The 27,475-nt window shown below is 51.5% G+C and overlaps 1 protein-coding gene across 8 annotated transcripts in view; it reads right to left on the bottom strand.

Moving 5' to 3' along the window:
• The window catches only part of Col27a1 (collagen type XXVII alpha 1 chain), a 118,681-nt gene that overhangs the window by 45,984 nt on the left and 45,222 nt on the right, over positions 1 to 27,475 (bottom strand). For 7 of the 8 annotated variants that reach the window (XR_005504389.2, XM_039109470.2, XM_063287351.1 and 4 more), the window contains 12 exon segments: positions 24,368 to 24,421; positions 22,436 to 22,480; positions 15,656 to 15,709; positions 15,135 to 15,179; positions 12,303 to 12,356; positions 11,067 to 11,120; positions 10,371 to 10,424; positions 7,229 to 7,282; positions 7,045 to 7,098; positions 5,663 to 5,707; positions 4,390 to 4,443; positions 1,634 to 1,678 (listed from right to left, as the gene is read on the bottom strand). Coding sequence is in view for 7 of the 8 variants with exons in the window: in XM_039109470.2 (XP_038965398.1) it covers positions 1,634 to 1,678; positions 4,390 to 4,443; positions 5,663 to 5,707; positions 7,045 to 7,098; positions 7,229 to 7,282; positions 10,371 to 10,424; positions 11,067 to 11,120; positions 12,303 to 12,356; positions 15,135 to 15,179; positions 15,656 to 15,709; positions 22,436 to 22,480; positions 24,368 to 24,421 (612 nt within the window). In the remaining variant the exon portion in view is untranslated. 8 annotated transcript variants of the gene reach the window in all.

The following is a 27,475-nucleotide window of genomic DNA, read 5'->3' as shown; positions in this document are numbered from 1 at the left end:
TGTGGGCCAGAATCCGGAATTTCTTAAGCTGGAGGCTCCTATAAGCTTCTGTGGATGGAATCCGGGAATTTGAACAGAGAAGCTCACAGCTTTTACTTGCATTACATTCCTATTAAAATGTTGCATCTTTCTCTAACTATGAACACAGATGCACCCAGCCCCAGTAGCATATAAAATTTGAGACTCTCCATCTGGTTACATATCACTACAATCATTCCTACACAGATCTCAGAGCTTCAATACACCTTAACATGGCGGTCACTGGTAGGTTTCGTTGTTGAGGGTGTTAATCATGCACGAAGTAGATACATGTGTGCCACATCTAGACACGTTTTAGTTTCTGTTACTGTTACTGGCTGCCTTCCAATCCTCCACTTATGACACTATCCACTTAAATCTACTCAAAGGAAGGATTCACAGGCTTTCTTAGCTGGGCAAAGGAATCTAAGGCATGGAAAACTGTCAGGGCCCTGGAGAAAGTGACTTCTAGGAATCCCCAAGTCTTGAAGGTTCCAAGGTTCTAAGTATCTATTTCCCCAGGGCCAACCATTAGCATAGCTATGAACTTAAATTTGCTGGTTTTTTTTCCAGTCAGGAAATACATCTAGGCTGCGCCAAGCTCCAGGCTTCCCACAGAACATGCTCAAATGACACTGAAAGATTTCAAACATGTTGGCCTCCCCCAGCTCTAATTCCTATCTCTCGCTCTTTCTCAACAGATGTTACAGGCCTTTTGAGGAAGCCTGTCACATGGGAGTCTCATGCCATGGATGGCCCTTCTGGGCACAACTGAATTCTTCTGAGTCTTCCTCCTTCATGATTGAGGAGGCCTCTTCCAAGGCTCCTAGAGGGTCCTCATTTAGAGGTGTGGAAAATATCATACAACTCCATGTCTGGGCCCTCAAGCTGGCAAGAGGCACTGAGGCCTGAAGGGAGGCCCTGAGGTAGCCACCCACACAGCACCCAGAAGAGATTCTCTAACTGGTTAAGGACGGTGAGTGAGGATTCTCAAACTTTTGACTGACAAATGCCAACCTTTCTTCTGCAGACCTTGTTCCTGCTTTCCAGATACCCAGAGCCTCTGATTTGAGATTCTTCTTTACAACAAAGGGAGGCTTGGACCCTGAGCCTCTGAAGAATGGATCTATTTCTCTAGATAAGGCAGTAGTTCTCAGCCTTCCTAATGCTGCGACCCGTCATGGTATGATGATCTCAACCACACATTTTTGGTGGCTACTTCATAACTGTAATTTTGCCACTGTTATGAATTGTAATCTAAATATCTGATATACAAATTGTCTTGGGTGACCCCTGTGAAAGGGTCATTCGATTCCCTGCCCCCAAAGGGGTCGCAACCTATAGGTTGAAAAATCACTGAACTAAAAGAACACAGTCATTTCCGAGAACTCCGGTTTAACCCCAGTTTTAGTAGGTGACATCACATTAACCATTTGAGCAAATGCATCAAAAACTAAAGTGTCAAGCCTTATTATTTAGGGACCGCCCTTCTTTGAGCATGTGCAAGAGGCCTGGTTCTGGAATGTTCCCAGACTGAGTGACCACACAGCACTAGACTTAGCACAGGTAAGTGACCCACAGGGAAGCCACTGTACTGGCACCATCACTAGCTTACCTGTTCACCCACAGGCCCTGGCCGTCCAGGATCCCCTGGTTCCCCCTGCAAAGGAACAAAAATAGAAGACAAGTCAGGTCAGAAGATGGGACACTGAAGCCACTTGAGGAAGTGCTAAGGAGAAAGTGGTCTTAGGTGTCATTGGTGACGATGAATCAGAAGCCCAATCCCGAAACTTTGACCTTGAAGATGCCAAACAGTTAGCAGCAACCAAAAATCACTACTCCAACACCACAATCTCATTCCCTTTGAGTGGGTACCAAAGTACCCAAGCATACTGACTCCTTTTGGACACCAAGCAACCTAATTAATTTTGTTGGGGGTGGAAAGGACTGTAAGGTCACAGAGCCAGCTACAAGGAGGGCTAGAATTGGGGTTGGTCAGCTTGATTGAGACCCATTTCCATGTATGTTTCCCCCTGCAGGAAGAGTGTGGAATTGCAGGTAAAGATCATTAGGAGACTAAGCCTCCCTCCCAAGCTGATCACCAGCACAGATATCCTTCAGGAATCTTGTCTCTGAGCTGGGTTCAGAGTCCCAGCTTCTAGTACTTGGTGACCCGGTATGACCTGGCAGCCATGGTCTCTGATGAACAGATATTACTCAATAGGTGGCCATAGCAGCCACAGTCTCTCCACAGTATGAGTGGATTAGTGATCAACAGATGTCCTGGGATGAATCTGCCCACCACAGAAACCCAACTGGTATCCGAGGGACTGTGGCAAGATCTCAGAGGGCAGGATGCAGGCTCGCAAGGACAGGAACTTAGAAATAAAACACAGCACATGTGTCTGAGTCATACATAGTCTAGATGTCAGACATGCTGACAGGGCCAGGCTATAGACTCCCTTGGGTGAATGCTATCACCAGAGCCCATTAGATCCTCCAACTGTTTCCTCCCCTTCTCTTTCCAATGTATCCATAGACTTAGTCCAACATAGCCCCCTTGGAAATGACGGCTAATCTTTGGTATCAACCTGACTGGATTTGAAATGGGCATCAAAGCACACATCTGTGTCTATGCTGGTATTTCTAGGGAGGCTTATCTGAGACAGGAAGACTCATGCTGACTGTGAATAGCACCATCCCAGGGGCTGGGCACCCAAGTGAATAAAAGGAAGAAAGGGGACAGCTACCTGGTGAGGTTTGGCCTCTTGCTATGTATTGTAATGCTAACTGTGGGCCCCCAAGGCCTGGTTGCCCCAGAGATGAGACAGTCCTCAGGTAGACTTTTGTGACCTTACCCCCAAGTTATTTCTGATTGGTGAATAAAGACGCCTACAGGCTATAGCTGGGCAGAATTGAGATAGGCAGAGCTTGGTGTTTCCAGACCAGGGGTTGAAGGAGACCATGAGGAGAGGGAGAAGAATGTGGAGAGAGGAGAGACGCCATGGGTTAAAAGTCAAGAAAGCATGGCCATGAGCATTGGCCAATTGGATGAAACATAGCAAATAATAACTCCAGGTTATCGATGGGGAAGCAGATTCTGATAGCATAGAGGGTAGATATACCTCTATATATATCTAGAGTGCTAGTGCTGACTGATTAAGGCTTCTTGTACATAATGAAAGTTGTGTGCCTTTTTTTTTTTTTGGTTCTTTTTTTCGGAGCTGGGGACCGAACCCAGGGCCTTGCACTTCCTAGGTAAGCGCTCTACCACTGAGCTAAATCCCCAGCCCCAGTTGTGTGCCTTTTATCCAGGAACAGAATGATCAGCCAGGGATTGAGATTTAATATTCTACACCAGCCACCATCCCCTGCTTCCTACTTCCCACTCTGGCCAGCTACATGGTTTTGCCTCCATGATCTCCACCACACCTCTCCATGGTGGCTTGTACCCTCTTAAACTGGCAGACAAGATACATTCTTCTTTCCTGTGCTGGCTAGTTTTATGTCAACTTGACACACTATGGCTATCTGTGAGGAGGGAATCTCAGTTGAGAAAATGCCTCCATAAGACCAGGCTGTAGCAAGCCTGAAAACCATTTTATAACTGATAGGGAGTGTCCAGCACATTGTGGATGGAATCACCCTTGGGCTGGTGGTCCTGGGTTCTGTAAGAAAGCAGGCTGAGCAACGCATGAAGAGAAATCTGGTAAACAGCACCCTTCCAGGGCCTCTTCATCAGCTCCTGCCTTCAGGTTCCTGTCCTACTTGAGTGCCTGTCCTGACTTCCTTCCAGGATTAACATTGATGTGGAAGTGCAGGTCAGTTTAGCCCTTTCCTCTCCAACTTGCTTTTGGTCATGGCATTTCATCACAGCGTAGTGACCCCGACTAAGACACTCCCTTAACTAGTTTTCTGTCAGGTATTTTGTCACTGAGATAAGAAAAGTAGTCCCCTCCCTTACTGGGGTCAGTACTTATTTTGATCATTGAAAATAAAAAGGCCCAGTAACAAACACAATGGATCTCCATCACACGCCAGAAGCCCAAAGGAAAATGCGGAAACCTCTGTCTACTCCAGTTAAGCACTGTCAGTCTCTTGCCTGCTCAGTAGAGGAAGAAGGCAGGTGACACCCCAGCTTAAGCTGCCACTCGCAGCCTGCCACAGTGTCTGGACTGTATCCGTGACTTGAACAATCCCCCTCTGTTGAATACCTAGTCTACTTCCTTTCCCCTCCCCTGTTACCCTGGAATGAATAAGGGCCACTTTCTCCCTTCTTTTTCATTAGCCACGAGAGTCCGTGCTTGTCCAGGGTTTTATATGTCAGACCCAACTCCGCTACCACCCCCAGGCATGCCTAAGTTTCCTCACCTTCGAGCCGTCCAGGCCAGGCCTCCCCGGGAACCCCTTCCTTCCAGGTTGACCCTGCAATAGAGAGACACACATCAGGGGAGCTGTGGGGACAGTGCTGAGGGACCCTGGAGAACCTTAGGAGGCTAGCACATTCTGGAGGGCACAGTGATGTAGAGATCCAGTGTCACCAGGCACCCGGACAAAGGAACTCAAGGATGCTCTCCAGCTAGGTGGCCTCAGCATGGTTTCCTCATTCCCTGCAGTGATCTGTCATAAATAGGGACAATGGCCCTGCTTTCTAAGGGACAGGACAGGAAGAGGTTGGGCAGAGCACCTGGGCACAGGATAAGATAGACTTCCTGGTTGTGGTCTTCCAAACATGGTCAGAGAATTCTGTGATTTCCCCGGACCCTTTTAGGAGGCTCAGGTGGGAAAGTCTGCTTCCCAGTGGCCCTGGGATGTCTGTCGTCTGCCTTCCTCACTCTCTCTGATGGATGTGGTGGACTCTTCAGAGACTTGTGACTCGTGGCGTCAACATAAACTGATGCAGACACAGAAGTAAGAAGCCGGCTAACTTCATCAAAGTGACATCCATGAGCTTTGCAAAAAAGGGGGTGGGGAGTCGTGCTGATTTTGTCTTACTCACTTGTTCTGATTCAGAAAATATAGTGATTTGGGACTAAAAGCAAAAAAAACAAAAGATTTCTGCTTATGAGAAACAGACTTATCATTAACTTCCACTGAATTAATAAACACACCTGGGATGTGTGTTTGTTCTAATTACTCACACCAATATGACGTAACCCACACAAGCACCTGGGTGCTCCATCATTTCTGAATGTAAAGAGAAACTGAAATCAGAGGCCTCATGGACTGCCAGTCAACACCATTCCTGGGGGTGCGGGTGGGGCAGGTAGGTGTTCTTCAGAGCTGAAGCTGGGGAGAGAACGTAACCCCGGCTCTGGTAGCTAACCCTAAGTTCAGTTGTAGGACCCAGGCGGGACTTCCACTCTTCAGCCTCTGTTGTTCCTCCCTGATAATACTGAGCAAAGTGAGCAGCTCCTGGGCAAACACACGAGGAACGGCCACGTAGAATCTGACAGACCTAACAGACAAGTAAGGCCGCTGGCACCCACCTTCAGTCTCCCTCCTTAGGCCACGTCTTGTGTTCTTTGACTGGCCAAAGGCCTCCACGCTGGCTGTTCTCCAGATCACTAGCCAAATGGTGCCCCACCTATGCCCATTCTTCAGTTCTAAGAAGCCCCATCTCCTCCTGGCCAGCAGCACTCACCTCCAAGCCTGGGACTCCTGGTGGCCCCATGGGTCCTTCATCTCCCTAGAGTTGGGGGAGGCATAAAAAAAGAAGAAAGACAAAGGTGGAAGTTAAAGTGGAATTTTGGGAAAGCCCGTGCTGTACGGAGGGAGTCCTTGCAAGTGGACGGAGTGCCTGGCTCACAGCCTGGTTCCCATGGTTTGGGAGGTGTCCACCAGTCTCCACCTAAGGATCTTACCACAAACCCCAGTGTCTAAGCTGTTCATCAAGAATGGGACCTTAGGCTCCAGCTCAAACACAGATTCAGTATTGAGCTCTGCTTTCTACTCCATAGCAGACATTAGCCCTGGTGTATGCCTCTGATTCCTCAGACTGAATCCTTGATGCTGACTCCTAGAGGCCAGGGATGACATCTTGTTTTAAGGATGTCATAGCACCCTGCACACAGCACCCAGGAAGGCACAGGGATCCTGGTGAATGTAGGAAGGAGCGAGTGTCCCCAGGCCCAGAGCCTGGCTCAGTAAGGGTTTTTCTGGGCAGCTATGGAAGCACAGGCAGAGAGGCCTTGGCTGCAGTTGTCTCTTCCTTCTCTTCCTTTCATTCCTATTGCTGGCCTTGATCTCCAGCCCTCCAAAGGTCACAACTGTCTCCAGCCTGATCCTCTGGCAGCCAGAGCCTGACCGCAAGCCCCTTAAAGCAGCCCCTGCAGCAAGCAACTGCAGCTTCCCGGAAAGCAGCCCCATGCAGTGACTCGAAGAGCCAGCACTGGGACTCTGCCAGACCCACACCCAGCTCGGAGAAAGGCTCGCATCAGCAAAGGCCTGCCTGCGGTTGCTCATTCTCCCACGGCTGTGCACCACAGTGCCAAGCAAGGCTCAGGGCAGCATGCACAAGCAAAAGCCAGGCTACTGTGGAAGGCCCAATAGGCTGAGGCAAGCTCCTCCTGACTAGGTTCAGGTGAACTGGCAAGTCATGGCATTGCCATGATGCTCTGGGGTCTCCCAAGAGCGTTTGTGAGGAGAGCAGGGGATCTGAGCACAGACTGGACTTTGGCACACCTAGGTCCTAGTCAAGGCCCTGCCTGCTACCAACACAGGACCCGGCAGTCATTCCCTTCCCTGGATCTCCAAGGAAAGATCTCCACTTATAAAAGGGGTCTGACATGTCCTATCCTCTCATTTTGAGACTGATGAACTGTGACAGGTGGGGATGGAAAGTCACTTGTCCCACTAGATTAGAGAAGAGAAACAGGCAGGGCTGTAAGGGAACACATGCTCTGGTGATGAATCTCAAGGGGCCCTGGCCCCAGATATGGCTTTGGTACCCTGGACAGAGCCAGGTAGGTGCTGGGACAGGCTAGAGAAGTCAAAGAGGGACAAGAGGGGACAGGGCCAACTCACCTCAGGCCCCAGCTGCCCAGGAGGTCCAGGTAGGCCTCGGGCTCCAGGCTTACCCTGGGAAAGAGAATAGAAATGGTTTCAGAGGTAGTACCTCCACATCGGGTTGGCAGGACTCCACACTCCACAGCCACCTTGGGTCCTGGGGCATCTTCAGCCAAGGAACCTTAGGTGGGAGAGGACTCACCTTCATGCCTTCAGGGCCATTGTCCCCTGGGGGGCCAATGTCTCCTGGGAAACCCTGTGGGAAAGCAGAAAGCCAGGTCACATGGATCTCTGGTTGGCAGTGTTCAGAACAAGCCCCACCCTACCAGTGTCCACCCCCACCACTGCTTCTGTGTGACCCAGGGTAGGTCAGCTATGTGTTCCTTCTCTTCAGACCCAAGCCTGACTTTTCTGAGTGGCTGAGAAACTGCAGAAGGTACTGAGTGTGGTGACCCATGTCCTTAATCTTAACACTGGGAGGAAAAGGCAGAGACAGGACGGTAAGGAGAGGTGGGCCATCCTTAGTTACATATCAAGGTCAAAGACAGCCTTCCTGCAGGAGACTCGTTGAGAGAGAGGTGGAGAAATGAAGACACAGAAGACCATTCAGAAACACAGAAGGCTGTCACACATGGTCACCCATCTTACAGAATAGGGTCCTTTCAGGACACTGAGCTCTGAGTCACCTGCCTAGCCTGAGAAGCCTTACCCATGGGCCATATTCATCTTTTGGGCCATGACTTGCCCTGTTGGCTATGCAGAGGTAAATGCTAGTATTCTTTATTAAGTCTCCTCCTATCAGAAGCTAGAATTCCTAAGGTCCCTGCCCAGAGTGCTGGACTCTGTGACACACTCCCATCCTGACCTGCAGCTTTAAGGGGCCTATCCCCACAGGTGGCCATGCAGCAGACAGTTCAAGTCTGGGGCTGAGAGACCTCCTTCCCCTGCATACTCTGGTGCCTCTCTTGGGGACCCTTTTCCCCGCCCCAGAGGTTTGTTTCTACCACAGCTGCTAGCCAGGGAAAAGTGCCCTTTGGCCTGGCTCTGTCTAGTGGGCCAGTTTCCCTAAGCCAGTATGGAAACATCCCTATTCGTGTTTTATGAGAAATACCTCTGTTAATCCAGACTAGAAACCCATTAGCCTAGGGCAACTAGAAATCAAGGCCCTTCTCCCCACCACATGACTCTGTGCCTAAAACATCCCCCTTCCACTTTGTTTTCTGAGGTTGGTCTTCTCTTCTCCTTTTTAACCTTATACTACTAACTTCTGTTCAAAATCCCTTTGCCTTCCCCCGCCCCCGGAAAAGTCACAAAATGGTCCTGAATAATTTTTTTCTTTAGATAGTCTCGATAGTCTCACTATGTAGCTCAGGCTAGCTTAGAACTTGCTATGTAGACCAGGCTGGTCCTGAACTTACAAGAGCTCTATTTCCTTCTGCCTCCCGAGAGCCTGGGATTAAAGGTGTTGCCACCACACTAGGCAAGTAATCCTGAATGCGGAACTGGCACATTGAGACTGAACTTTCTTCAAAACGTAACTCAAATCCTGTCCTGTTATTCACACCCTGTGCGAGGGGCAAGTTCCTCAGCCTCTCTGGCTTTAGCCTACAGAGTAGGTAGTCGATCAAACGCCTCAGCGGGCAGTGCTGAAATAACTGATGGGAGCCAAGTGCTTAGACAGGCGCCTCACAATAAGTACTCCATACAGACTTGCATTCACAGAGCTTGGTCCCTTGTGCTGGGAAAACATCCCTGCCTCGGATTACCATCTCCTGTGGGAACAGAGCAGCCAGGATGCTGATTCAGTTCTGGTGTTGAATAAAGGAGGCCACTCAATCAGGGGACTGTGAGCAGGCGCTCCCCCCGCTCCCTGGTCCTGAGGGCCAGGTGCTAGCCAGTAAAGACAACCAGCACACTCATGGCTTCTGTCTTCCACCCTGGAGAGCCACTTCTGGCTATGGAGTCAGCCAATCAAAGCAGCACAAAGGTAGGCTGGACAGACCCCAGAGGGATCCTGGGAGCCAGAGTCAAGATTAATTGCTACCGAACAACAACCCTAAGGCTGCCCCTCTTGGGCTTCAAGCCTTGATTTTCCCATCCATAAACAGAGGCATCAACTCTCCTGTTCCACACCCCTCCCACCCCTGCCACAGTATGGCCAGTTCTCTCCCCCAGCTCCTGGCTCAAGAAGAACCTCATCAGTCCGTGTCCAGGAGTGAGCGTTCATCTTTTACTGGCCAGGAAATCCAGACTTAGGAGTCTTTCCACAGTGAGCAGCAGATGGAGGAGAGGCCAAGTTCATTCGTCTAAAGATAGGGTTGTGTCCTGGCCAAAGTCAACACTGCAGAGAGTCAGACTGTGGCTTTTAGGAAGCACGCCCTCATCCATTGGGGAAGACTATGAGTGATCTTTGGAACGCTTGGGAGAGCCCGTAGGGACAGGCTCTTCACTTGCCTGCAGGAATAACATGGAGGAACAAGGTCCCAAGGCCGGGGAGCTCTGGATGAGGGATGGGAACCCTGGCTGGGGATTAAGTGGCAGCAAGCCTGAGGTAGACAGAAGCCCTGACTGGGGTACCATATTGCTGTTAGAGGGGAGCAGCTTAGCAGAGCCAGAGTGAGCACCCACTTGGCATCTTGGGCTAGGATTGAGATGTTCGTGACCACATGTATCAGCTGCTGCCAGCTGTTCTCCAGGCTCCCCCGCACTTAGCTGGCATTATCACCTTTTTCTGGTCTCATATCCTCCAGCCAACCCAGATTTGGCAGCTCCCTTCCCTCCCTATCATGTCTCGGAGCACTGATACCCAAAGAAAGGTTCAGAGGAGGCCCCTACAAATCAGCCTGCAGCTCCCAGAGGGGGTGGACAGCAGCTCTGGAGGGCTTTGGTGATGGCTCAGTAGGAGCAAGTGTTGGGTTAGCCACCAGTGCGGAAGGACTCTGAGGTTAGCTCGAGGAGCCCCTGGGTGAGCTAAGACAAGCTGAGGAGGGAAGGAAAGCAGGGCATACTGACCTGTGATGTTTGTTTTCCTCTGGTTTTAGAGATAGAGAGTCTAGCTACATAGCTTAGGCTGACCTTGAGCTCTCGATCATCCTCCTGCCTCCACCCCCATCCAAGTGCTGGGATCTTACCATGTATGACTGAGTCCATTCCTAGCCTTGGCCTCATCTCTCATTTTATGTGTGATCCATACCAACTCCTTTGCCATCTCTGGGCATAACACTAAAAGCCCTAGTCAGATGCAGAGACAGAGACAGACATACAGACAGACAGAGAGATAGAGAGACAGACAGAGACAGAGACAGACAGACAGACCGACCGACCGACAGAAAGACATCACATACCTCAGGACCAGGAGGTCCAGGAAGCCCAAGTGAGCCTTTGTCCCCAGCTTTGCCCTGTGGAAGACACAGAATCACTACACACACAGGATGATTATAGGCCCTACCTTCCCACAAATATCCCCCCCAGGCAGAAGACAGTTGACACATTCTGGAGCTACACGAGTAAAATTGCCTAGCTGGCTAAAAAGAAGCAGTTGCTGGAACGTTTTCTGCTATGTGTCCGTCCCATCCAGGAGACTCAGGCAAGTCACTTCAGCCTTCAGAGTCTGAACTTCTACATCAAGAAATGGAAGCAGTCATCACTGCCCATCCTCGGCTCCTTGAGTGTGGACAGTGTGCATGCAAAGAAAGTGACAAAATTTTAAAAAGGCGTGGCTCGGTGACATGGGATGGACGGCATCAGTAGTGCCTGTGGGCATGTGGAGTTTAGTTCCTATTGGAGTCCATTGGTGTGCTGGGCTTGGGGCCTTTCTAGTTCCCAGTGTGGCTCCTGCCCCTCAGTTTCAGAAACTCTATCCAGGAAATTGGCCTGGGGCCATGTGTGCCTCATGTTGCTCAACCCCAGGACTGCTGGAAGACAAAGGGAGGTTTTGGATGTGGGTGCACGCCAAGCCGTGATCCATAAGCAGATGGAGGGGTACTGGCCTCAAGAGCCCAAAGATACAGCAAGGTGGACGATTACGAAGAAGAACTTACCATAGGCCCTGGCTTCCCCCGGGCACCTGGGAACCCTGGCAAGCCATGACTCCCCTGTGAAAGAAAATGGAAACTGGGTTATCTGAAGGTAACCATGCCAAGAGCGTATGCAGTATCCTCCTGCCAGCCCAGGCCTAGAAATCAGATCTTCGGAAAAGGACAAGGGCCTCCCTCTTCCGCTTCAGGCTTGGGCTGAGCTCGTACTTGCCTGCATCCCAACACTGGGTACCTGGGTACCAGGATTGGGAGCTGCCCTGGCCTAAGTACAGGACCCGGAGAATCTTGGTCCATATTAGTCCTGCAGTGCCCTCCAGGCCTCGTGAGACCCGAGCCCAAGAGAACAGCCAGGCCTGAATGTTAGAACACACATGGACACTGACTGCGTCAGGACAGGCTGGCTGGGAGGAAGGGACGGGGGTCTGGTGGGCTGAGGAGAAGGCCGGATGTGGCCGCACTGTGCAACTCAGACAGAGGAGCCATTCTGGGCAGGCCGCAGCTGGCCTCTGGAGATCAAGGGCTCGATGGCTCATCCCTTGTTCCTTCTGTCAGCACACTTAGTCCCTCCCCCCTCCTCTCCCTCCCTCTGGCCAACTTGTCCTTAATTGTCACTGTTGAGTGCAGGACCCCAGCAGAGCTGTCAGGCAGTCTAGCGTCCTGTTCCTCAAGGGATTCAGTCTGCAGGAAGCTAAGCATGGGTCCCCAAGCTAAGGAGCGAGTACTCCGAGTGAGAGACAGACATCTGCCCAGGGCACCAGAGGCCGCTTTCTGTCTGAGAAAGTAGAGGTGGGGGTGGGGAAAGGTGTTTGATCAGAGAGGTACAGAGGCCAGGGGCTCTGCTCAAAAAGAAAAGCAGTGTTCAAAGAGGCTGAGGTTCCCAGGATAGTTTAGTGTGTCGGAACACAGCCAAGGGGAGGAAAAGCAGGAGAGTGTCAGAGTGGCCCACAGACCTGGATCCTGTGCGTGCCACTGCGTGAAGCACCAGGACTTGTCCCTAAGAACAGCTGGAAACCACGGGCATATAAGAACAGAACAAAGATGTGGCCTCAGAAGGACAGCCTGGGGGTAGTGAGGAAAAACAGGCTGAGATACGTGGTGGTGGAGGTCTGGAAACACATTCAGAGGCCACGATGAGGGCCAAGGAGAAGTGATAGGTGGGTAGACAGGAAATGCCACTTGACAGACAGGCCCCGAGGAATTCAGGTGGAGGCAGGGCTGGAGGCAGCAGATAACAATTACCTTGTCTCCTTGGAAGCCAGGATCTCCCGATACACCTGGCACCCCTTGTTCACCCTGAGTACACAGTGGCAAAGAGATTATAAGGAGAGGGCCATACAGCCAAGACGCTTCCTCCCCCCACCCCCACCCGACCCTGGACAGAGGACCCCAAGGAGCCTTGTGGAGGCTGTTCATGTGGCCAACAGCAGCCTCGGCTCTAAAGGGGTCAAGGACCCATCCCCTAGGTAGGGCAAGGAGGCCCAGGATGAGGGGATCCCTCCCATTTCACAGCTGCTCAGAGAGCTGCGTAGAGAACACTGGTTTTCTCGTAGTACAATTTCTTCATCCTTCTGCCTCTTCAGCAGCAGTTGATGTCAGTACGGAAGGGTGAAAGCTACAGGGATGACAGCCCAGGCACTGCTTGCTGGGAGTTGCCATGTCTTCCTTCCGTACAAGCAGCTGTCGGCTAATTAAATGCTTAGTCAGCGATCCTGAGGGGCTGGCTTCTTAAGACTGTGTGCAGTGTGAATCAAATGAGCCCTGATGAGCTCTGGGTGGGTCCCTTCTAAGATGGATTGAGAGTGTTTTGTGACAGGATCGGCACTGGGAGACCTCCTCTGCTCCCTCCTGGTCCAGTTCTGGTAAATAAGTTGTGCTCAGGCCAGATGGAAAGGCGCTCCCTTTAGAGCTGAAACCATCTGAGAGTTCTTCCCAGTAGTTTACTAGCTCTGCTCACTGAGGCCTCATGAAGCCCCAGAAGCAGGAGGAAGTGGAAATCTCAGAAGAGTAAGGTGACAGCAAAGGCTGTGACACGGCACACAACTGTATCATCAGAACAAAATTGGAATTGAAGAAAGTTTCTTTTTAAATTGCTTTCTTTTTCTTTTTCTTTTATTTTTTTCTTTCTTTTTTTTTTCTGTTTGGAAAGTCTTGTACAAGGTCATAGAGTTTGGGGAGGTATTCTCTCTCCTTCCTTCCTCTCTCTCTCTCTCTCTTTCTCTCTCTCTCTCTTCTCTCTCTCTCTCTCTCTCTCTCTCTCTCTCTCTCTGTGTGTGAGACATGCAAAGAGGGGCTACAAATACTAAAATACAGAGGAGACCTTAAAAGTCACTGAGGAAACCAAGACGTGATCCAGACAGCCAGGCTGGATATGCCATGCCTGGCTTAAGGCCAGGTAGGGTCATGGAAAGTCAAAATGAGAAGAATACAGGGATGAGTGGCAGCTCTGCAGTCCTGGGAGAATAGAGGCAGCAGCGTGTATGCGGCCACCAGAGCCCCAGCCGGAGACCCTGACTCAGCCAAGGGGCAGGACAGCTTCCTCTGTCTACATCATCCAAAACAGCCTCACATGACTTCCTCCTTCTTCAGTGTGTTTCAGAGCTAAACGTTGGGAGTGCCCCTGGTGGTACCAGCTGCTGTGACAAGAACGTGATGGCACTACGGTCATGTCCACGTATCCCAGCACTGCTAACTGGCAGCCAGCCCTGCAAAGCCCTCTGCCATGATGTCATTTGCTCATGCCCTCTCTCTGCCATGACATCATCTGCCCATGCCCTCTCTCCTCCGCCAGGGCTTTAGCTATTCCACAGAGCTGTTGTCTCGAGACTCAGAGCAGGCAGGTGCCAGGACACCCTATCACCCCCACAAGTCCTTCACTTCCAGAGAAGGGAGAAGTGTGGAAGGGCAGTACCAGGCACAGCTTAGAAGGGCCACAACATAGGCTTATGCATGATGGGAGAAGACAGAGAGGTAGCAACAGGTAGAGGAGGAGCTGAAGTTGGCCTAATCTCGCTGGCTGCCTGAGGGGAACTGAATGAGACATCTGGCTCTATATATTTGGGGGGGTGGCTGGGGAGCTGGGAAATTCCATTTCTTAAGAGCCCAGGGATTTGGATTAGTTCCAACCATCAAGCACAGACTTTGATTTGGTCGATATCTTCCCTTCTCTGGGTCTCAGTTTCCACAGTTGTCACTTGTAGGTTCTAGAATAAGTGACTTCCCAGAGCCTCGTCGTCCACTCTGACCTTACGACTTCCATTCTGTTTAGGGGTGGAACTCTCTGGGGACCCACATGCCTGCAGAGGACACATGGGTCCAGCCATCTGACACAGGTGAAGGAGCCTGGGTGAGGAGGAGCTGATCAGGGAGGCCATTCTCTGTGGATTCTCAGGGTGCTGCCCCTAAACATGCCCCACTCTTTGGCCTTTCAGATTCACATAGAAACTAATGGGAAAGGAAGAGACGCCGGTACAAGGCAAAGCACTCCTATATCCCCCAGGTATGGATTGGTCATTCTGATGCTGTGTGATCCAGGCTAGGTAATACCTGTCTCTGGGCCTTGGAACTTACGTCTCCCTTCCAACAAGATTTGGCAGGGGTTTGAGGCAGTGGAAGTTCCACGGCCTAGGAGTGGCCTTCCCAGGGGAGTGAGGAAATGGTGGTGCTTGGAGGCTGGCCTGGGTTCCCATAGTGCTTCAGCCTGGGTGCTGGACTCTCTAGGGCTGGACTCTCAAGCCCACACAGGGGTTTGTGTCCTCTGAGGTCACCACCCTCCACGCTCTGAGGCTGTGACCCCTGTGTGCCTGCTGTCATGCTCTGCATTTGAGATTCAAAGGTCAGTCTTGGCTTCCCGTAGACTCTTGCCCCTCTTGTCCTATCTGCCTCAACCACCAGACCTCCACAGCTGCCCACTTGAACCCCACACACCAAGAAACGGGAAGAAACCAGAAGAAATCAGGTGCAGAGGACTGAGAAGGGAGGACAGCAGGAGGCAGGGGAGCCAAGCAGCGAGGGATGGGGGAGGCGGAGTGGCACTCAGATAACCCAGGGGCAGTAAGGGAGAGTTCAGATCACCTTATCACCTTTCAGTCCGGGCTCCCCCACGCCGCCCATCAGTCCCTGCAAGACAGGTCAAGGCCACAGAAGTCAGAAACTGATATGTTTCAAGACCCCAAGCTAAGTGCCCACCCTGGGTCTCTGTACTCTTACGAGCAAAGGGGGCAGTGATGGCCACCTCATATGGCAAAGAGAAGCTGCAGTGACTGACCCTCATCCCTGAACCAATCCCAGAGCAGGAAAGGCTGATGGTGAGGGCAAGTCTCTCCCACTTGGGGGGACCAAGCTCACCACTTGCTATGAGGGTTTCTGCATCTCTGGCCATGAGTCCTACATCCCAGAACCACATTGGCCTACGATCAGCCTGTGGACTTGGTGTCCAATAAAGATGTCTGGCCTAAATGACACACAGATGCTGGCTAGCTCTCGGGCCAAAGAACTGAGCTCCCAGTCAGCCTCTCCCATTTTCCCTCCCAGTGACTTCCTTCTGTTTCCGGTTGGGGTAGGGGCTGAACTTAGAAAGACCTCACTTAACTTACCTTCATGCCTTTTGGTCCCGGGTAGCCAACTGGACCTAATGCTCCCATGTCACCCTGAGAATGGACAGAGAGGAAGACATCATGAGAGGTGGCCCTGGGGGCAGATCTGGGATGGAGGATCCCCAAGGTCCAGGGGGTTGGACTGAAGATACAGTTCACACCCTCGGGCTGATCTTGGAATCAGAACTGTTCTGCAACTGATCGCTTCCTCTGGAGTCAGAGCCAGCTACAATCCCTGAGCTTGGCCATGTCTCAGTAACTGTCCCACCCCTCCCAGAACTTCTCATTAGATATCAAGACTTCTGTCCACAACATAAAGGACTCACCCTTAGCTTCTTTGGACATTGGTCCCTCTGCAAAATGGAGACAAGGAATTTCTGCTCTGGGGCTGCTAGAAGAGTTAACTACAGGTTGATTCTTTGGGATGAGGGATGAGAAACACTTCCTGCTCCACAGGGCAGCTGAGTAGCTCCTTGCTTGGCAACACTAACAGAAGCAATCTGGGTGCTCTATATTGTTTATGGTACCCAAGATGTTGAGAGAGGCTCTTGGAGTATAGGTAGGGATCCAACTTTGGGTCAGGAATAACAGGATTTCTGGGCCTGGGAGGTCCACTGACCCCAAGGGTGTTTTCCACGAGGGGTCCAAATGGCTCGTGGGACATTTCATAAGCCAGTCAACTTGTCCCTCTGATGCTCACTAGCATGAGACTGGCAGAGTAACAGCACTTTGTGCCCTAGCCCTGTTCCAAGGAGTGGCCAAGTTAACAGGTGAGAGAATGAGGTAATGTCTGGGGGCAATGTGCATTGTCACAACTTAAAAGAGATCACTGCCGTCGAACGGATAGAGGTCAGTCAGGGGCCACTAAAATCCCCATAGTACATAAGATAGGGCAACACAGCCCTGAACTCAAAGGTGCTAAGGTCAGGGAATCTAGGCCTAGCATGAAGTGGGTGAATTTCTGCTTCCATAGCCCACTCCTTTCTCTCAAATGTCACTCTGCTCAATGCCTCATAGTCACCCCCAAGCATGACCACACCATGGAACTGTTCCAGGAAAAGAGCTGTTTTGCTTAGCTAGTTCGTCTTCCTTCACTGACCTGAGGGCCTGCTTTGTGGCCTCAATCAATGAACTTGACCTCTCTTGGCATCGGTTCCCTACTGCCCTGATCCAGGCTCTTCGGGCACCTTGGCAAAGGCTCTGAGGTTGGGGCACGAGCTCAGCCCTGGATAGCCAGGCTCTAGAATTTGACCTCAAGCTCCTGTTGGAGCTTCTCACAACCTGGAGTGAGAAGAGAAGCCCAGTGAAGGAGAATGCCAACGGAGAGCTGCAGGAAGGTTGGACAGCCTGGAGATGGGTAGTGGGGAGGAGCTTTCAGACTTGACATGCCCATCCCTTCTCCCAGAACACAGATACTAGCCCTGGCTGCCTGTGTAACCTTGGCAAGCATGAGCCTACTCAGGACTTCAGTGCCCACTTGGCTGGGTTCAGCCCTCCCTGCTGAGCCTCTGCATTCACTGCAAATCTTGCTTCCAGGGCCCATCAAGGAGCTGGTCCATCAGGACAAAAACACTTTGATCTAACAAGGACAGTCCTGACCCAGTTAGAGCACTGCAGGGCACCGAGCAAGAGTCCTTGGCTCTCCCCACTCAGTTGCTTCTCGCAACTCTGGCAGATCACTTTTTCAGCCATGGCTCATGCACCAAAGAAAAGATAAGAGTCCAAGAGGCTGGTGCTACAGCATGGCTGGGTCTGAAAGGAGGAGAGGGATGACCATGGTCCCCTTGGTATGGTGGGCAGAGCAGACTCTGTAAGAGGTAGCTCCCTCCTAGGCCAGGAACTCAGGTTGGCTTTTCCTAGACTAACCTAAAGGCAACTTGTGGGAGAGTAGAATCACACAGGCTGACTGATGGGCATGAGGGATATCCAAAGGCTCTGTGGGTGTTGGAGAAGGGGCCTGGCATAGATACCTGTTAGCATAGATACACATCACTCCAAGGGGGGTGGGGGAAGTTGTGGCATGCAGAAGACTGCAGCTGTGGGGACCTAGAGGAGGGAGCAGCAGCTACACAAGGTAGATCTTAGAAATACAGAGTTCCAGAGTGGCCTACCAATGGAGGGGAAGGGACACTGTAAGCCACTGTCCCCAGAGGACATCTCAGGGCCTGATTGCTGAGTCTTCCCATAAGAATGAGGAAGTCCCTTGTGTCTGAACCATTCCTAAGCTCCAGATGACTCCCACCATCCCCTTCCCCTAAGCCACGGTCACCAACAACACAGCTGTAAGCAATTAAAGCCCCCCCTGCTGTGCTCCAATTCCAGGGGCAGATGCCAAGTTTTCTCAATCCAGCCAGACTCTGGCTACACCAGGCCTGGGGCTAGCAGTTGACCACTGCTCACCCATGCAACCAGGATGGCTGTTAGTGCTATCCTGGAGGAACCAAGACTAAGACAGGAGCCAGAAAACCTGCTCTGCAAGTACTGAGTGGGGCCAAGGCAGGGCCAGACCTCAGGGATGTCTGTCTGTCCCAGTGTGAATCCATGCCTACAAGTTCTGCAGCAGCCAGAGATAGTAAGAACCCAAGAGCACCACACAGGCATTCAGATCAGGGTTTGCAGGGGACCTTGGAGGAAACCTGTGGGGGTTTCCAAGGCAGGACGGGTCTTCCTTCCCAGTAATCTCTCCTTCCACCTTGCAGCTCCTGTTCAGCTGTGGCATCTGGCCCATGATGTCCCCATCCCTTGGCTCACCTGTGCCTTAGCCTAGTGTGCTGGACTGACCACTGACACTGCTAGACTTTCATTCCTGTAACTGCACCCCTACCATGACCCAGAACTCTGCTACTTCCCTGCTCTAAGGTCCAGAATCAATGCCTTTGCTCATAGCTGTCCCTGTGTAAACCACTAAGATTATGCGTGCTCACCACCAGACTGAGGCCAGGCCTTCTCTCCATGACTCCAGCATCCAGTGTGGGGCAGATTCACCAACAGTATGCCTTTGAAGTACCTGATGAATGACCTATGAAGACTCTCAGTCTTGCTTAAAAACCCACCAGGGAGCTAGCCTTGAAGAAAATCAAGCCTTTTGTGGCCCCAGGTTAGGGACAGGAAAGTAATCTGGGGGCTCTGATCTTACACAAGAGCCGCACAGCAGTAGCAATGGAGAGGGAGTTAAGAGCTTCAGTGATGTGTACAGCCCTGGTTTATGCTGTGTGACCTCAGGTAGGTGTGTTCTCACTCTGAGCCTATTTTCTTACCTACAAGATGGTGATGAGCTCCCTCTTCAGGGCTGTTGTGCTCATTCCATTCTGATCAGGGTCAGAAATACAATAGCTGGTTAACACCAGTTGACCAGGTTTCTAACCGACTCTGCACAGAGATCCATGAATGACAGTAACATTTAAGGCCAGATCACAAGATCTTTTGTTCTCATTCAGTGCGGAAACCAAAAGTCCTTATATCTCTCTGAACAGAAGAGCCAAAAGAGATTTTTGTGGAGCAAATTCTGAAGTGAGCAGTATCCCTGCATGCCAGCCATAAGCTCTGATGACACCAAGAGGGGAGCATCTAGTCCTCTCAGCTTGGAGCTGGCAGAAAGCCACTGGTGGCAAGTGGGAACTGGGGACATCCGATATGTGTTAGAAGCAGGACACACCTCACTCCCTAGAGAGTGAGCCAGGGCATGGCATGGCTTCCAGAGCTCCAGCACAGCAGACATCTCACAAGCATCTCTCAAGAGGTAACCTAGCCTTCTGTCATCTCTCCTGGCTGGGCACCTGGGAAACTGGGACAGAGGCAGGTGGCAGGCTGCAAGAGAGCTGCTTCAGCTGACCCCACAGAGGGTTGTGTATATCTGGGTTTCTATAGCAAAATGACCATCCCAACACAGATTCTCCCAGACCCCACCATCTAATCATCCATACACTCTAGAAAACCACAGCTGACTCAGTCCTGCATCCTCCTGGACGTCCCTTTCTTTTCCACTTCCCCGGAAGTTCCTGGGTCGGAATTTTACTCTCAGAGTTCCAGGACGAGAGACAGCATTCGATTTGGGGTTGGTGGACTTAGGTACAGCCCAGTGACCTGAACCTAAAGGTTCCCCGATGAGAGATATTTCACTCTGGCAGAGAAGAGAATCTGAAAATAAAGGAGAGGCTGACCGTGGCCATAGAAAGACACAGGGCAAGGAAGACTGCAGGCAAGAGCAGCTCTTTGGAAACCTCGTACGCACAAGACTGTGAACTGCAGGCACACGTAGAGCTTTCCCCAGAAGAAGGCAGGAAAGGGGCCCTGGAATGGAAGCTTATGGCCTCCAATCAAGGATCCACCATCTCCTGCTTTGTGTATTATCTTGACCTGGGGTCTGTTTTCCTACCCTCTAAAGAGACACTGTGAGAAGCAGCATCAGGTTAGACCAGAAAGAGAGGGGCCTGGTCACATTTGAGTGTCAGGTAAGTAGAATGATTCTATAACACAAGGGTGTCCTAAATACCAGATCTGGCATCCAAACACCTGGGCAGCCGACATTTTGGCTAGATAGTTCCAAGCCTGGAAGGGACCTGCCAAATACCAGGAGGGACAGGGACAGAGGCAGTATAGTCTGGGGGAGGAACAGGGACAGAGGCAGTATAGTCTGGGTCCATAGAATCTGTTCATTCATCCAAAGAGAGCTCATTCTCTTCTCAGTTGAGTCCCAACCTAGAGGATGCTGGGACAATGCCAAATGGGAACACGTGCCAAAGATGACTATCAGGATGTGTGAATATCCCCTCAGAAAAGTTTGGACCAATATCGCTCACACTGAAGGAGTCTGAAAAGAGAAGGCATTGGACATCTGACCCCAGGAACAGCCTCTCCCAGTGACAGTCACGGTAACCTGGGCTCAAAACAGGAACACTCTGGAAAGTGTGGGCCCTGCTTGGATGGACCAGGGAAGGAGGATGTTTCTAACACCTGAGGTGTTCCCGTTGGAGCTGAATGAGCATACACTTGAAGGGATCCCTTCAGAGCTTAGGAAAAAAATAGATGCTAAGACTTCCAGCATGTGTTCAGATTCTCATGGCACACATCGCCAAAGTAAGTAGTCAGCAAATTTCTGCTGAATGAACACAAGAGATGAGTGTCTGAGTTAATACTTTCCCGTCCCCAGCCAAGGCAGACATCACTGTCAACTGTAGCATCTTCAGCCAAGGAGAATATTACGAGCTAACTATAGAATCCCCAGCCAAGGCAGGCATCGCTAGTCAACTGTAACACCCTCTCCTACTAAGCTCCAATGTGCAATGCTACCAGACATGTAACAGGAAAATAAAAATAGCTATTATTATGATTAGTACTTCTGGAAGCCTTTTGATGTGCTAAATATTGCCTAAGTGTTAAGCTACTTACATTATCAATCAATCTCCCAAAGCAAGTACTAGGACAATGCCCATTATATAGGTAAAGAAACAGAAGGGCGGGAGGGCAAGAAAGGTATCCAGGACTGGGGTTATATAAATAGGTGAAGTAGGACTTGAACCCAGGAGGTGGGGTTCCAGGGCTTAGACTGGGCTATGAGCATCTGTTGCCCCAGAACAAATGAGGACAATGATCCTATATGGCACAGGGTTCCTGAGGCTCATAGAGGTGAGGCCGTAATTGAGAATCAGGACCAAGAAGTTGACCTTACCCACATCCTCTAACCAGGCTCTGTTCCCATCTGCCTGAGCAGGAGAGACAATCTGCGGGACCCTAGGCCCTCTTCCAGGGATAGACTACTCTGGGGAATGGGGTCTATCATACTCCCCTTAACCCCACCTTCAGCCTCCATCTGAACAGAATTCTCAGCACAGTTGCAGGAAGAACAAAGCCAGCCCTCCTGTCTGGAGAGCCAGCTTGTACCTGATACCAGCACACCACAAGTTTCATAGGGCCAGAGCAGAGGAGCACATTCTAGGGGGGTATCTCTAGGGTCATCTCCAGGCTTTGGCCTCTCGCTGGCCTTCAGGGCTCAGTCCAAGGAGTCTGGAGGTCCAACAGCAAGTTCTTACACTGAGTGACAGAGTCACCTGGCAAGGCTTTTCCAGCCCAGAACAATCAGAGGCTCTGTCCCCTTCAGCTCCTCGGCCACTTGGGCCTGTGATCTCAGCAGGTAATAGTCGTGCTAATAACAGTGTGGTCCATTTACAGAGTTCTAGAGCAGGCCACATTGTCCCCACTCCCATTTTCATCCTCATAGCGAGGAATCCAAGAGGACTCTGCTCCACCCCCATTTCATAAGTGATGAATGAAACTAAGGTACAGAGAGTCTAAGTGACATGGCCCAGGTCACATGACCAGGATGTGACAGAGGTGGAACTTGAACTTGGTACTCCTATTCCAAAGTCAGTGCTTTAAGGAGAAGGGTGAAGAAGGTCTAGAGTCTGTGCTCCGCTGCTAGCCGCAGTCTCCCTCTGGGCCCGAGCCCTACACAAGTTGAATAGCTTGCTATCACACTGACCTAGCTAGCGGTCTGCAAATCAAGGGACAGGCAACAAGTCTCAGATTGGTTGACAGCCCTGTGTTCCAAGACCCATCTTCATCTAATCAATAGGAAGCAGACTCCAAGAAGGTGGCAAAGCTACCTGCAGCCACGGCATGCATGGCTTTACTCCTGTTTCCTTGCTCCTCCTCTTCCTCCTCTCCCTCCTCCCTTTGAAGGCATGATAGAAGAGGTCCTCCCCTGCAAGGCCCCTTGCCTGCTCCTCACACCCTGGCTACCCCACCTCTGCCCAACATGGACATAGGCATGTGTGTACTTACAAGGAGCCCGAGCACTCCTGGTGGTCCTGGCAGGCCAATTTCCCCCTGGAAACACAGAAATCAAAGCGGTTACTGCCCTGTCTCCCTCTACACCATACCTCACGAAGGTCCTGGGTGGGACCGTTGGGAGCAGACTTCCTCTTCCTGAGCAGCCCCGTAAGTGCTCTTAGGTGCTTGCTGTAGGGTGTGTGGAACACTTCCCTCTACCATGTATCGCATCTGCAACTTCCAAACCTCTTCCAGACTCTAAGCACAAAGCGCACACAACAGGTGGCACTGGACCCAGGCCATAAGCAGGTGGAGGTGTTTTCCTCTCTTGGTGAGATTTCAGAGGGGAGTGGTCTGCTTAAGGTCAAAGGCAAGCAATGAGGCCATCACAGGGAGGCCCTGCTGGATTTAGGCCCTCCAGGTCCCCCCATTCCTGGAGCTTCCAAGGTGTTGAGGAGATGGGCGTGGGGAGGAGTACTTGCCTGGGTCCAGAGGCTGGGGCAGTATGGGACTGACCCTCCAACTCCAGTCCCCCAAAGCTTTATGAATGGGCCATCTAATGTCCACACCAGGGATGGGGAAAACATGGGGGTAAGAGTCTAGAACAAGCTCAAAATAAAAACCACGAATAAAAAACTGTGGTTCCAGCAACTGACTAACAGTGAGAAGTGCTAGCCTCCCCTCAGGGCTGTCCTTGTTGATGCAACTGTGAGGCTACCGGAGGGGAAATGACTTGCCAAGGTCTCTCAGCAATTCCATGGCAGAGCTGATGTCAAGGCCAGAGAATCACTCTATTCCTCCAGACCCTAAGGAAAAAGGCATCTCTCCCAACCCAAGAAAACTTCCAGAAGGGTCACATCCATTGGTTAGGACATTAACCTATTGAGGGCCGAGACGGTGAGAGGGGCCTAGCTCCCCTGCAAACCCTTGAAATGCACCTTGCTCCACTTGGAAACTCCACCCCTCTTTCCCCATCCCAGTTCTTCTGTTATCCCGGTGAGCCAGTCGTTCCTACTCCATCTAGCTTCTCTGTTCCAGCTTTCCCTAGCAGGTGCAATGGACTAAGGAGGTAGCAATGAGACCAGGATGCTTGGCACCTTGCCTAGCATTGATGACAATTGTCCACTGCACACCTGCAATGACTAAGACCTCCCATCCTCCAAAGCATGCATTCTAACCTGCACTTAGAAAGGAAACCACCAGGGTGCAGAGGTGTGAACTGGTTTCCCAAGGCAAACCCTATTTTCCTGGCTCATGTGGCTGAAGCCACAGCTTTGTACCCAGAGCATCTGGCTAGGTCAGGCTCAGGTGTATTTATGGAGTTAAAATGGACCAACAAATGTGAGGGTGCTGATGGAAGACTGGTGGGCACAGCTGGGCCTGGCTGCTCTGGTAGAGAGAGACCCAGGGAAAGACGAGAACCAGAGCAGGTAGGTAGGTGTTCCTGAGAACACTGGCCAGCCTGCATTCCAGGCTGAGATCTCCAGGGCCTGGAGCTAGGACAATAAGGGGAAAGCAAACGGGCACCCTAGGGGAGGCCAATTCATCTCCTTGCAGGCAAGCTGGGTCTCTGCATGTTAACAAACTGTAAACCCGAAGACCTGTCAACTTGGCTCTCCCTCCAACAAAGTTTGTGGTGACAGCCTTTACCAAGGCAATCCTTCTATAACGGGTTCTGGTGCTTCCTATGGGTGGCAGTTGTGGTCTCTCCATCAGACAGAAGCTCCGGAGACTGGGGACAGCCTGCAGCTCAGTAGGTGGGGACTCTTCAAGAGGCCACAGAATACCCACAGAAAGAGGTTCAGAGAAGTATTTCCATTTTTCCAAGGACACTCAGCTAGTAGGTCATGGGGCAGGGAACAACCCAGGTCTGTCTGACCCCGGAACTCAAGCTCTTGCAGTCCACTGTACTCTGGCTTGTTAGCAAGCACTGGGGATACTTACAGGGTTCCCATCAAGTCCAGGGGGACCTCTTTCCCCAAAGTCTCCAGGGAAGCCCTGAGGGAATGAGAGAGAAGAAATACGGGAAGTTAGTGTTCAAGGCTGCAGTTTGGCTCTGAGCCACACCCCCAGCAGGATGCAAGGACAATATCTGAGCAGGCTCACTCCTCGATCTGGGGTTCTGAAGTCCTCCCTGTTACCCACAGACACTGGCACACATGGAACCAAGGGACAGGATACAGCTAATCTGAGAGATGGGACAGGCACAACCCCCGGGTCTGAGACTACACTGGGACTCCCAGTGCAGTGGAGATAACGGTCTGAGGCAGGAAGGGAGACCCTGACCTAGACCACTGCAGATCGCTGAAGTTTGTAGCGCACCTTCCTCAGAACCTGTTGGCCTCAGTTTCCCCATTGGTCAAAGGAAGGCTCTGTGGCTGTGCTGTGCACCTCAGAAGCCATACTGTGGAATTATCCTCGCTATGTTATAGACTAAGGCTGTGACAGGGAAAGTGGCAAGGTCATGCAAAGTTGCACTGCTAGGGAGAGTCAGCACTGTGGTCACAGAGGGGCCACCAGCCTGGGCAGGTCTGGCCCTTCAGCCCTTCTGTGACCTGACTAAGAAGCTCCACAGTCCTCAGGGAGCCAGGCAGCTGGAAAAACATCAGCTGTAGGGAGGCCTGGGGGATGGGGGTGGGGGTGGGGAATCCATTCGCACTTCAAAGGAAAAGGAGGGATTTAGCTAGAGCCTCTAAACTCCTTCCCCTCTTCCAACCCCAACTGTGGCTTTCCCAAGATGAAGGACAGGCAGAGCTCATATTTGCCTGACAGAAAGAATGAATGCAAAGGCGGACAGACTGTGGTAACCCCTCAGAGGAACCTCAGGCTTTAGCTTGCAAGTACTTTCTGGATATCCAGCAAGAACAAGAAAGAAGGAAGGAAGGAAGGTGGAAGGAAGGAAGGAAGGAAGGAAGGAAGGAAGGAAGGAAGGAAGGAAGGAAGGAAGGAAGGAAGGAGTCACATAGTCTGCACCACTGAGCAGGGTCTGTACCCTGATGTGGTTCTGGGCTTGTATGGATGTGAGCTGACAGTTCATGAACTGGCACAGAAGAGGGTGACATTCACCACCCAGGAAACATGGGCTCATTCAGACCCCAGAAAATGCAGACATTGATGGTTCTAGGACCAGGTTGTTGTTTTGCATGCAAGACTGGACATGTCTCTGACATTCGTCCCTGGGGAAATGTGACTCATCCTACTTAATTGATGGGGAAGGTTGAGGCTCAGGCAGGAGGTCACTTGACCTAGGCCATAAAACCAGTCTGTGGCTCAGGTAAGCTTGGGTCCCACTCCTGTGAGTTTTGAATGGGGGAGCCTGGCCTCAGGAGTGAGTGTCCACTTGGTACCCAGGTGACTGGGTGCTGCCATGCACAGTCCTGTCTCTGTGGAGTGCACACAACACACACTAGCTTCCTCTTCCTATGTCCTAGGAATCTCGGCTAGCTTACATTAGCCTCTTTCCAAACCAGACCCTCTGTCATGACATTGACTGGTGCCATCTTTCAGGTGGGCTGTGATATGGGACATCTTTTGAAGGCACTGATTTTCTCTTTGTGGTGGTTGTGGAGGCTGGGGCAGGGTAGGAGGGCGGGCAGTCATGGAATGAGAAGTGTAGCAGCACCTGGCCAGCTCCAAATGGTCCCAGTGGCAAGGCCTGGGGACTGCTGGCTGTGTTCTCTAGGTTCAGGGTCTAGAGGAGCCCAGGGCCACCCTGTCTTCTCCAGGCTATGTGATAAAAAGACATTCACTGTGCTGACTCCAAATATGTGCTAGCCTAGCCAGACGTACAGACAGTGCTAGGAAGGGGACATATTGGTGTATCCTGGGCACAAGACCTGCAGTTTCTAGGTTGCAGCATACAGGGCAACTCCAAGCTGGCCCACCATTCCCCACAGACCCAGTAGCCAGGCCAAAAGCCCCAAGTCATCCTGGCTCTACCACTCAGAAGGCTCCAAGAACCTGAGTTATGTCTGTTTTATTTCAGAGACTATTAAGACCAGGGAGAGTCTCAAGACATTGCCCCCTGAAGGTTGATTTCAAAACACGTTGAAAGGTCAGCAGTAGCTTGGGTCAGCATGAGTGACAGTAGACACAGCCATGACAGTAACATCCAGCTGCAGCAGACTCACGAAAGGGACTTTGTGCCTACTGTATTTTAGATATCAAGAGATCCAGAGATGTTAAGAAACCTGCCCAAAGTCACGCAGCTATGGGATAGCATGGTGGGATTTGAATCCAGGCAGTCTGGCCCCGGAGCTGTTCTCCTGGTATTTCTGCGGTGACATGACATCAAGCATAAACGGAAGAACCAGAAGTTCAGCATCCCAAAGGGCCATCACAGCTCCAGACTAATGCACATTAAATCCGGTTCTGCCTGGACACAGGCGATGGCCTTGGAGACCAACTCTCCTTCTCCACCTCTAGCTTTGCTCCTGCTGATGGGTGACCTAGGAGTCTAGGCCTTTTATTGTAAAAAGACTGTTAGGAAGTGCGAAAGCTTTAAAGATGCTGGAACAATTAAAAGTGGTCTGAGACGGAGGAAGCCCATAGCTTAGGTGAACGACAGTTTTCTGCACCAATAGCAAGCTGAGACTCAAAGCTCCTGCCGCTGCTTCACTCTCTAGGAGACAGCCACATCCAGCAGCTACCCAGGGCCTCTACTCTTTGCCCAGCTAACCATCCGGTGCTGACTGGCTGCGCCTGATGTATGCGTGATGACTGCACATTAGCCTATGGCAGCAGGCACTTCCTTCTTCTGTTGTCCCAACCCCTGACTGCAGCAGCCTGGCCCATGGCCCAAGGAATGAACTTGGCTTGCTGCCGCCCGCTACGTGGCTTCCCTGCTTCCCCAGGTCGGGCCCCTCTGGGACTGGACGCCTCGCCTTAAACTGTGAGCAGAACCAGGCCCGGCAGAAGAAAATAGAGTAGGGCCAGGCTCCGCCCTCTCTCTGGATGGCAACAGTTCACAGGGCCAGAGGTGCGGACAGCAGTGTACCAAGGCCCAGACATCTAAAGGCATTTCAGCCAAGCCCCTGCCTCCAGAATCTGCTC

Source organism: Rattus norvegicus, chromosome 5, assembly GCF_036323735.1.
Source record: "Rattus norvegicus strain BN/NHsdMcwi chromosome 5, GRCr8, whole genome shotgun sequence".
Lineage (NCBI taxonomy): Eukaryota > Metazoa > Chordata > Mammalia > Rodentia > Muridae > Rattus > Rattus norvegicus.
This window is presented reverse-complemented; position numbering and strand designations above follow the sequence as displayed.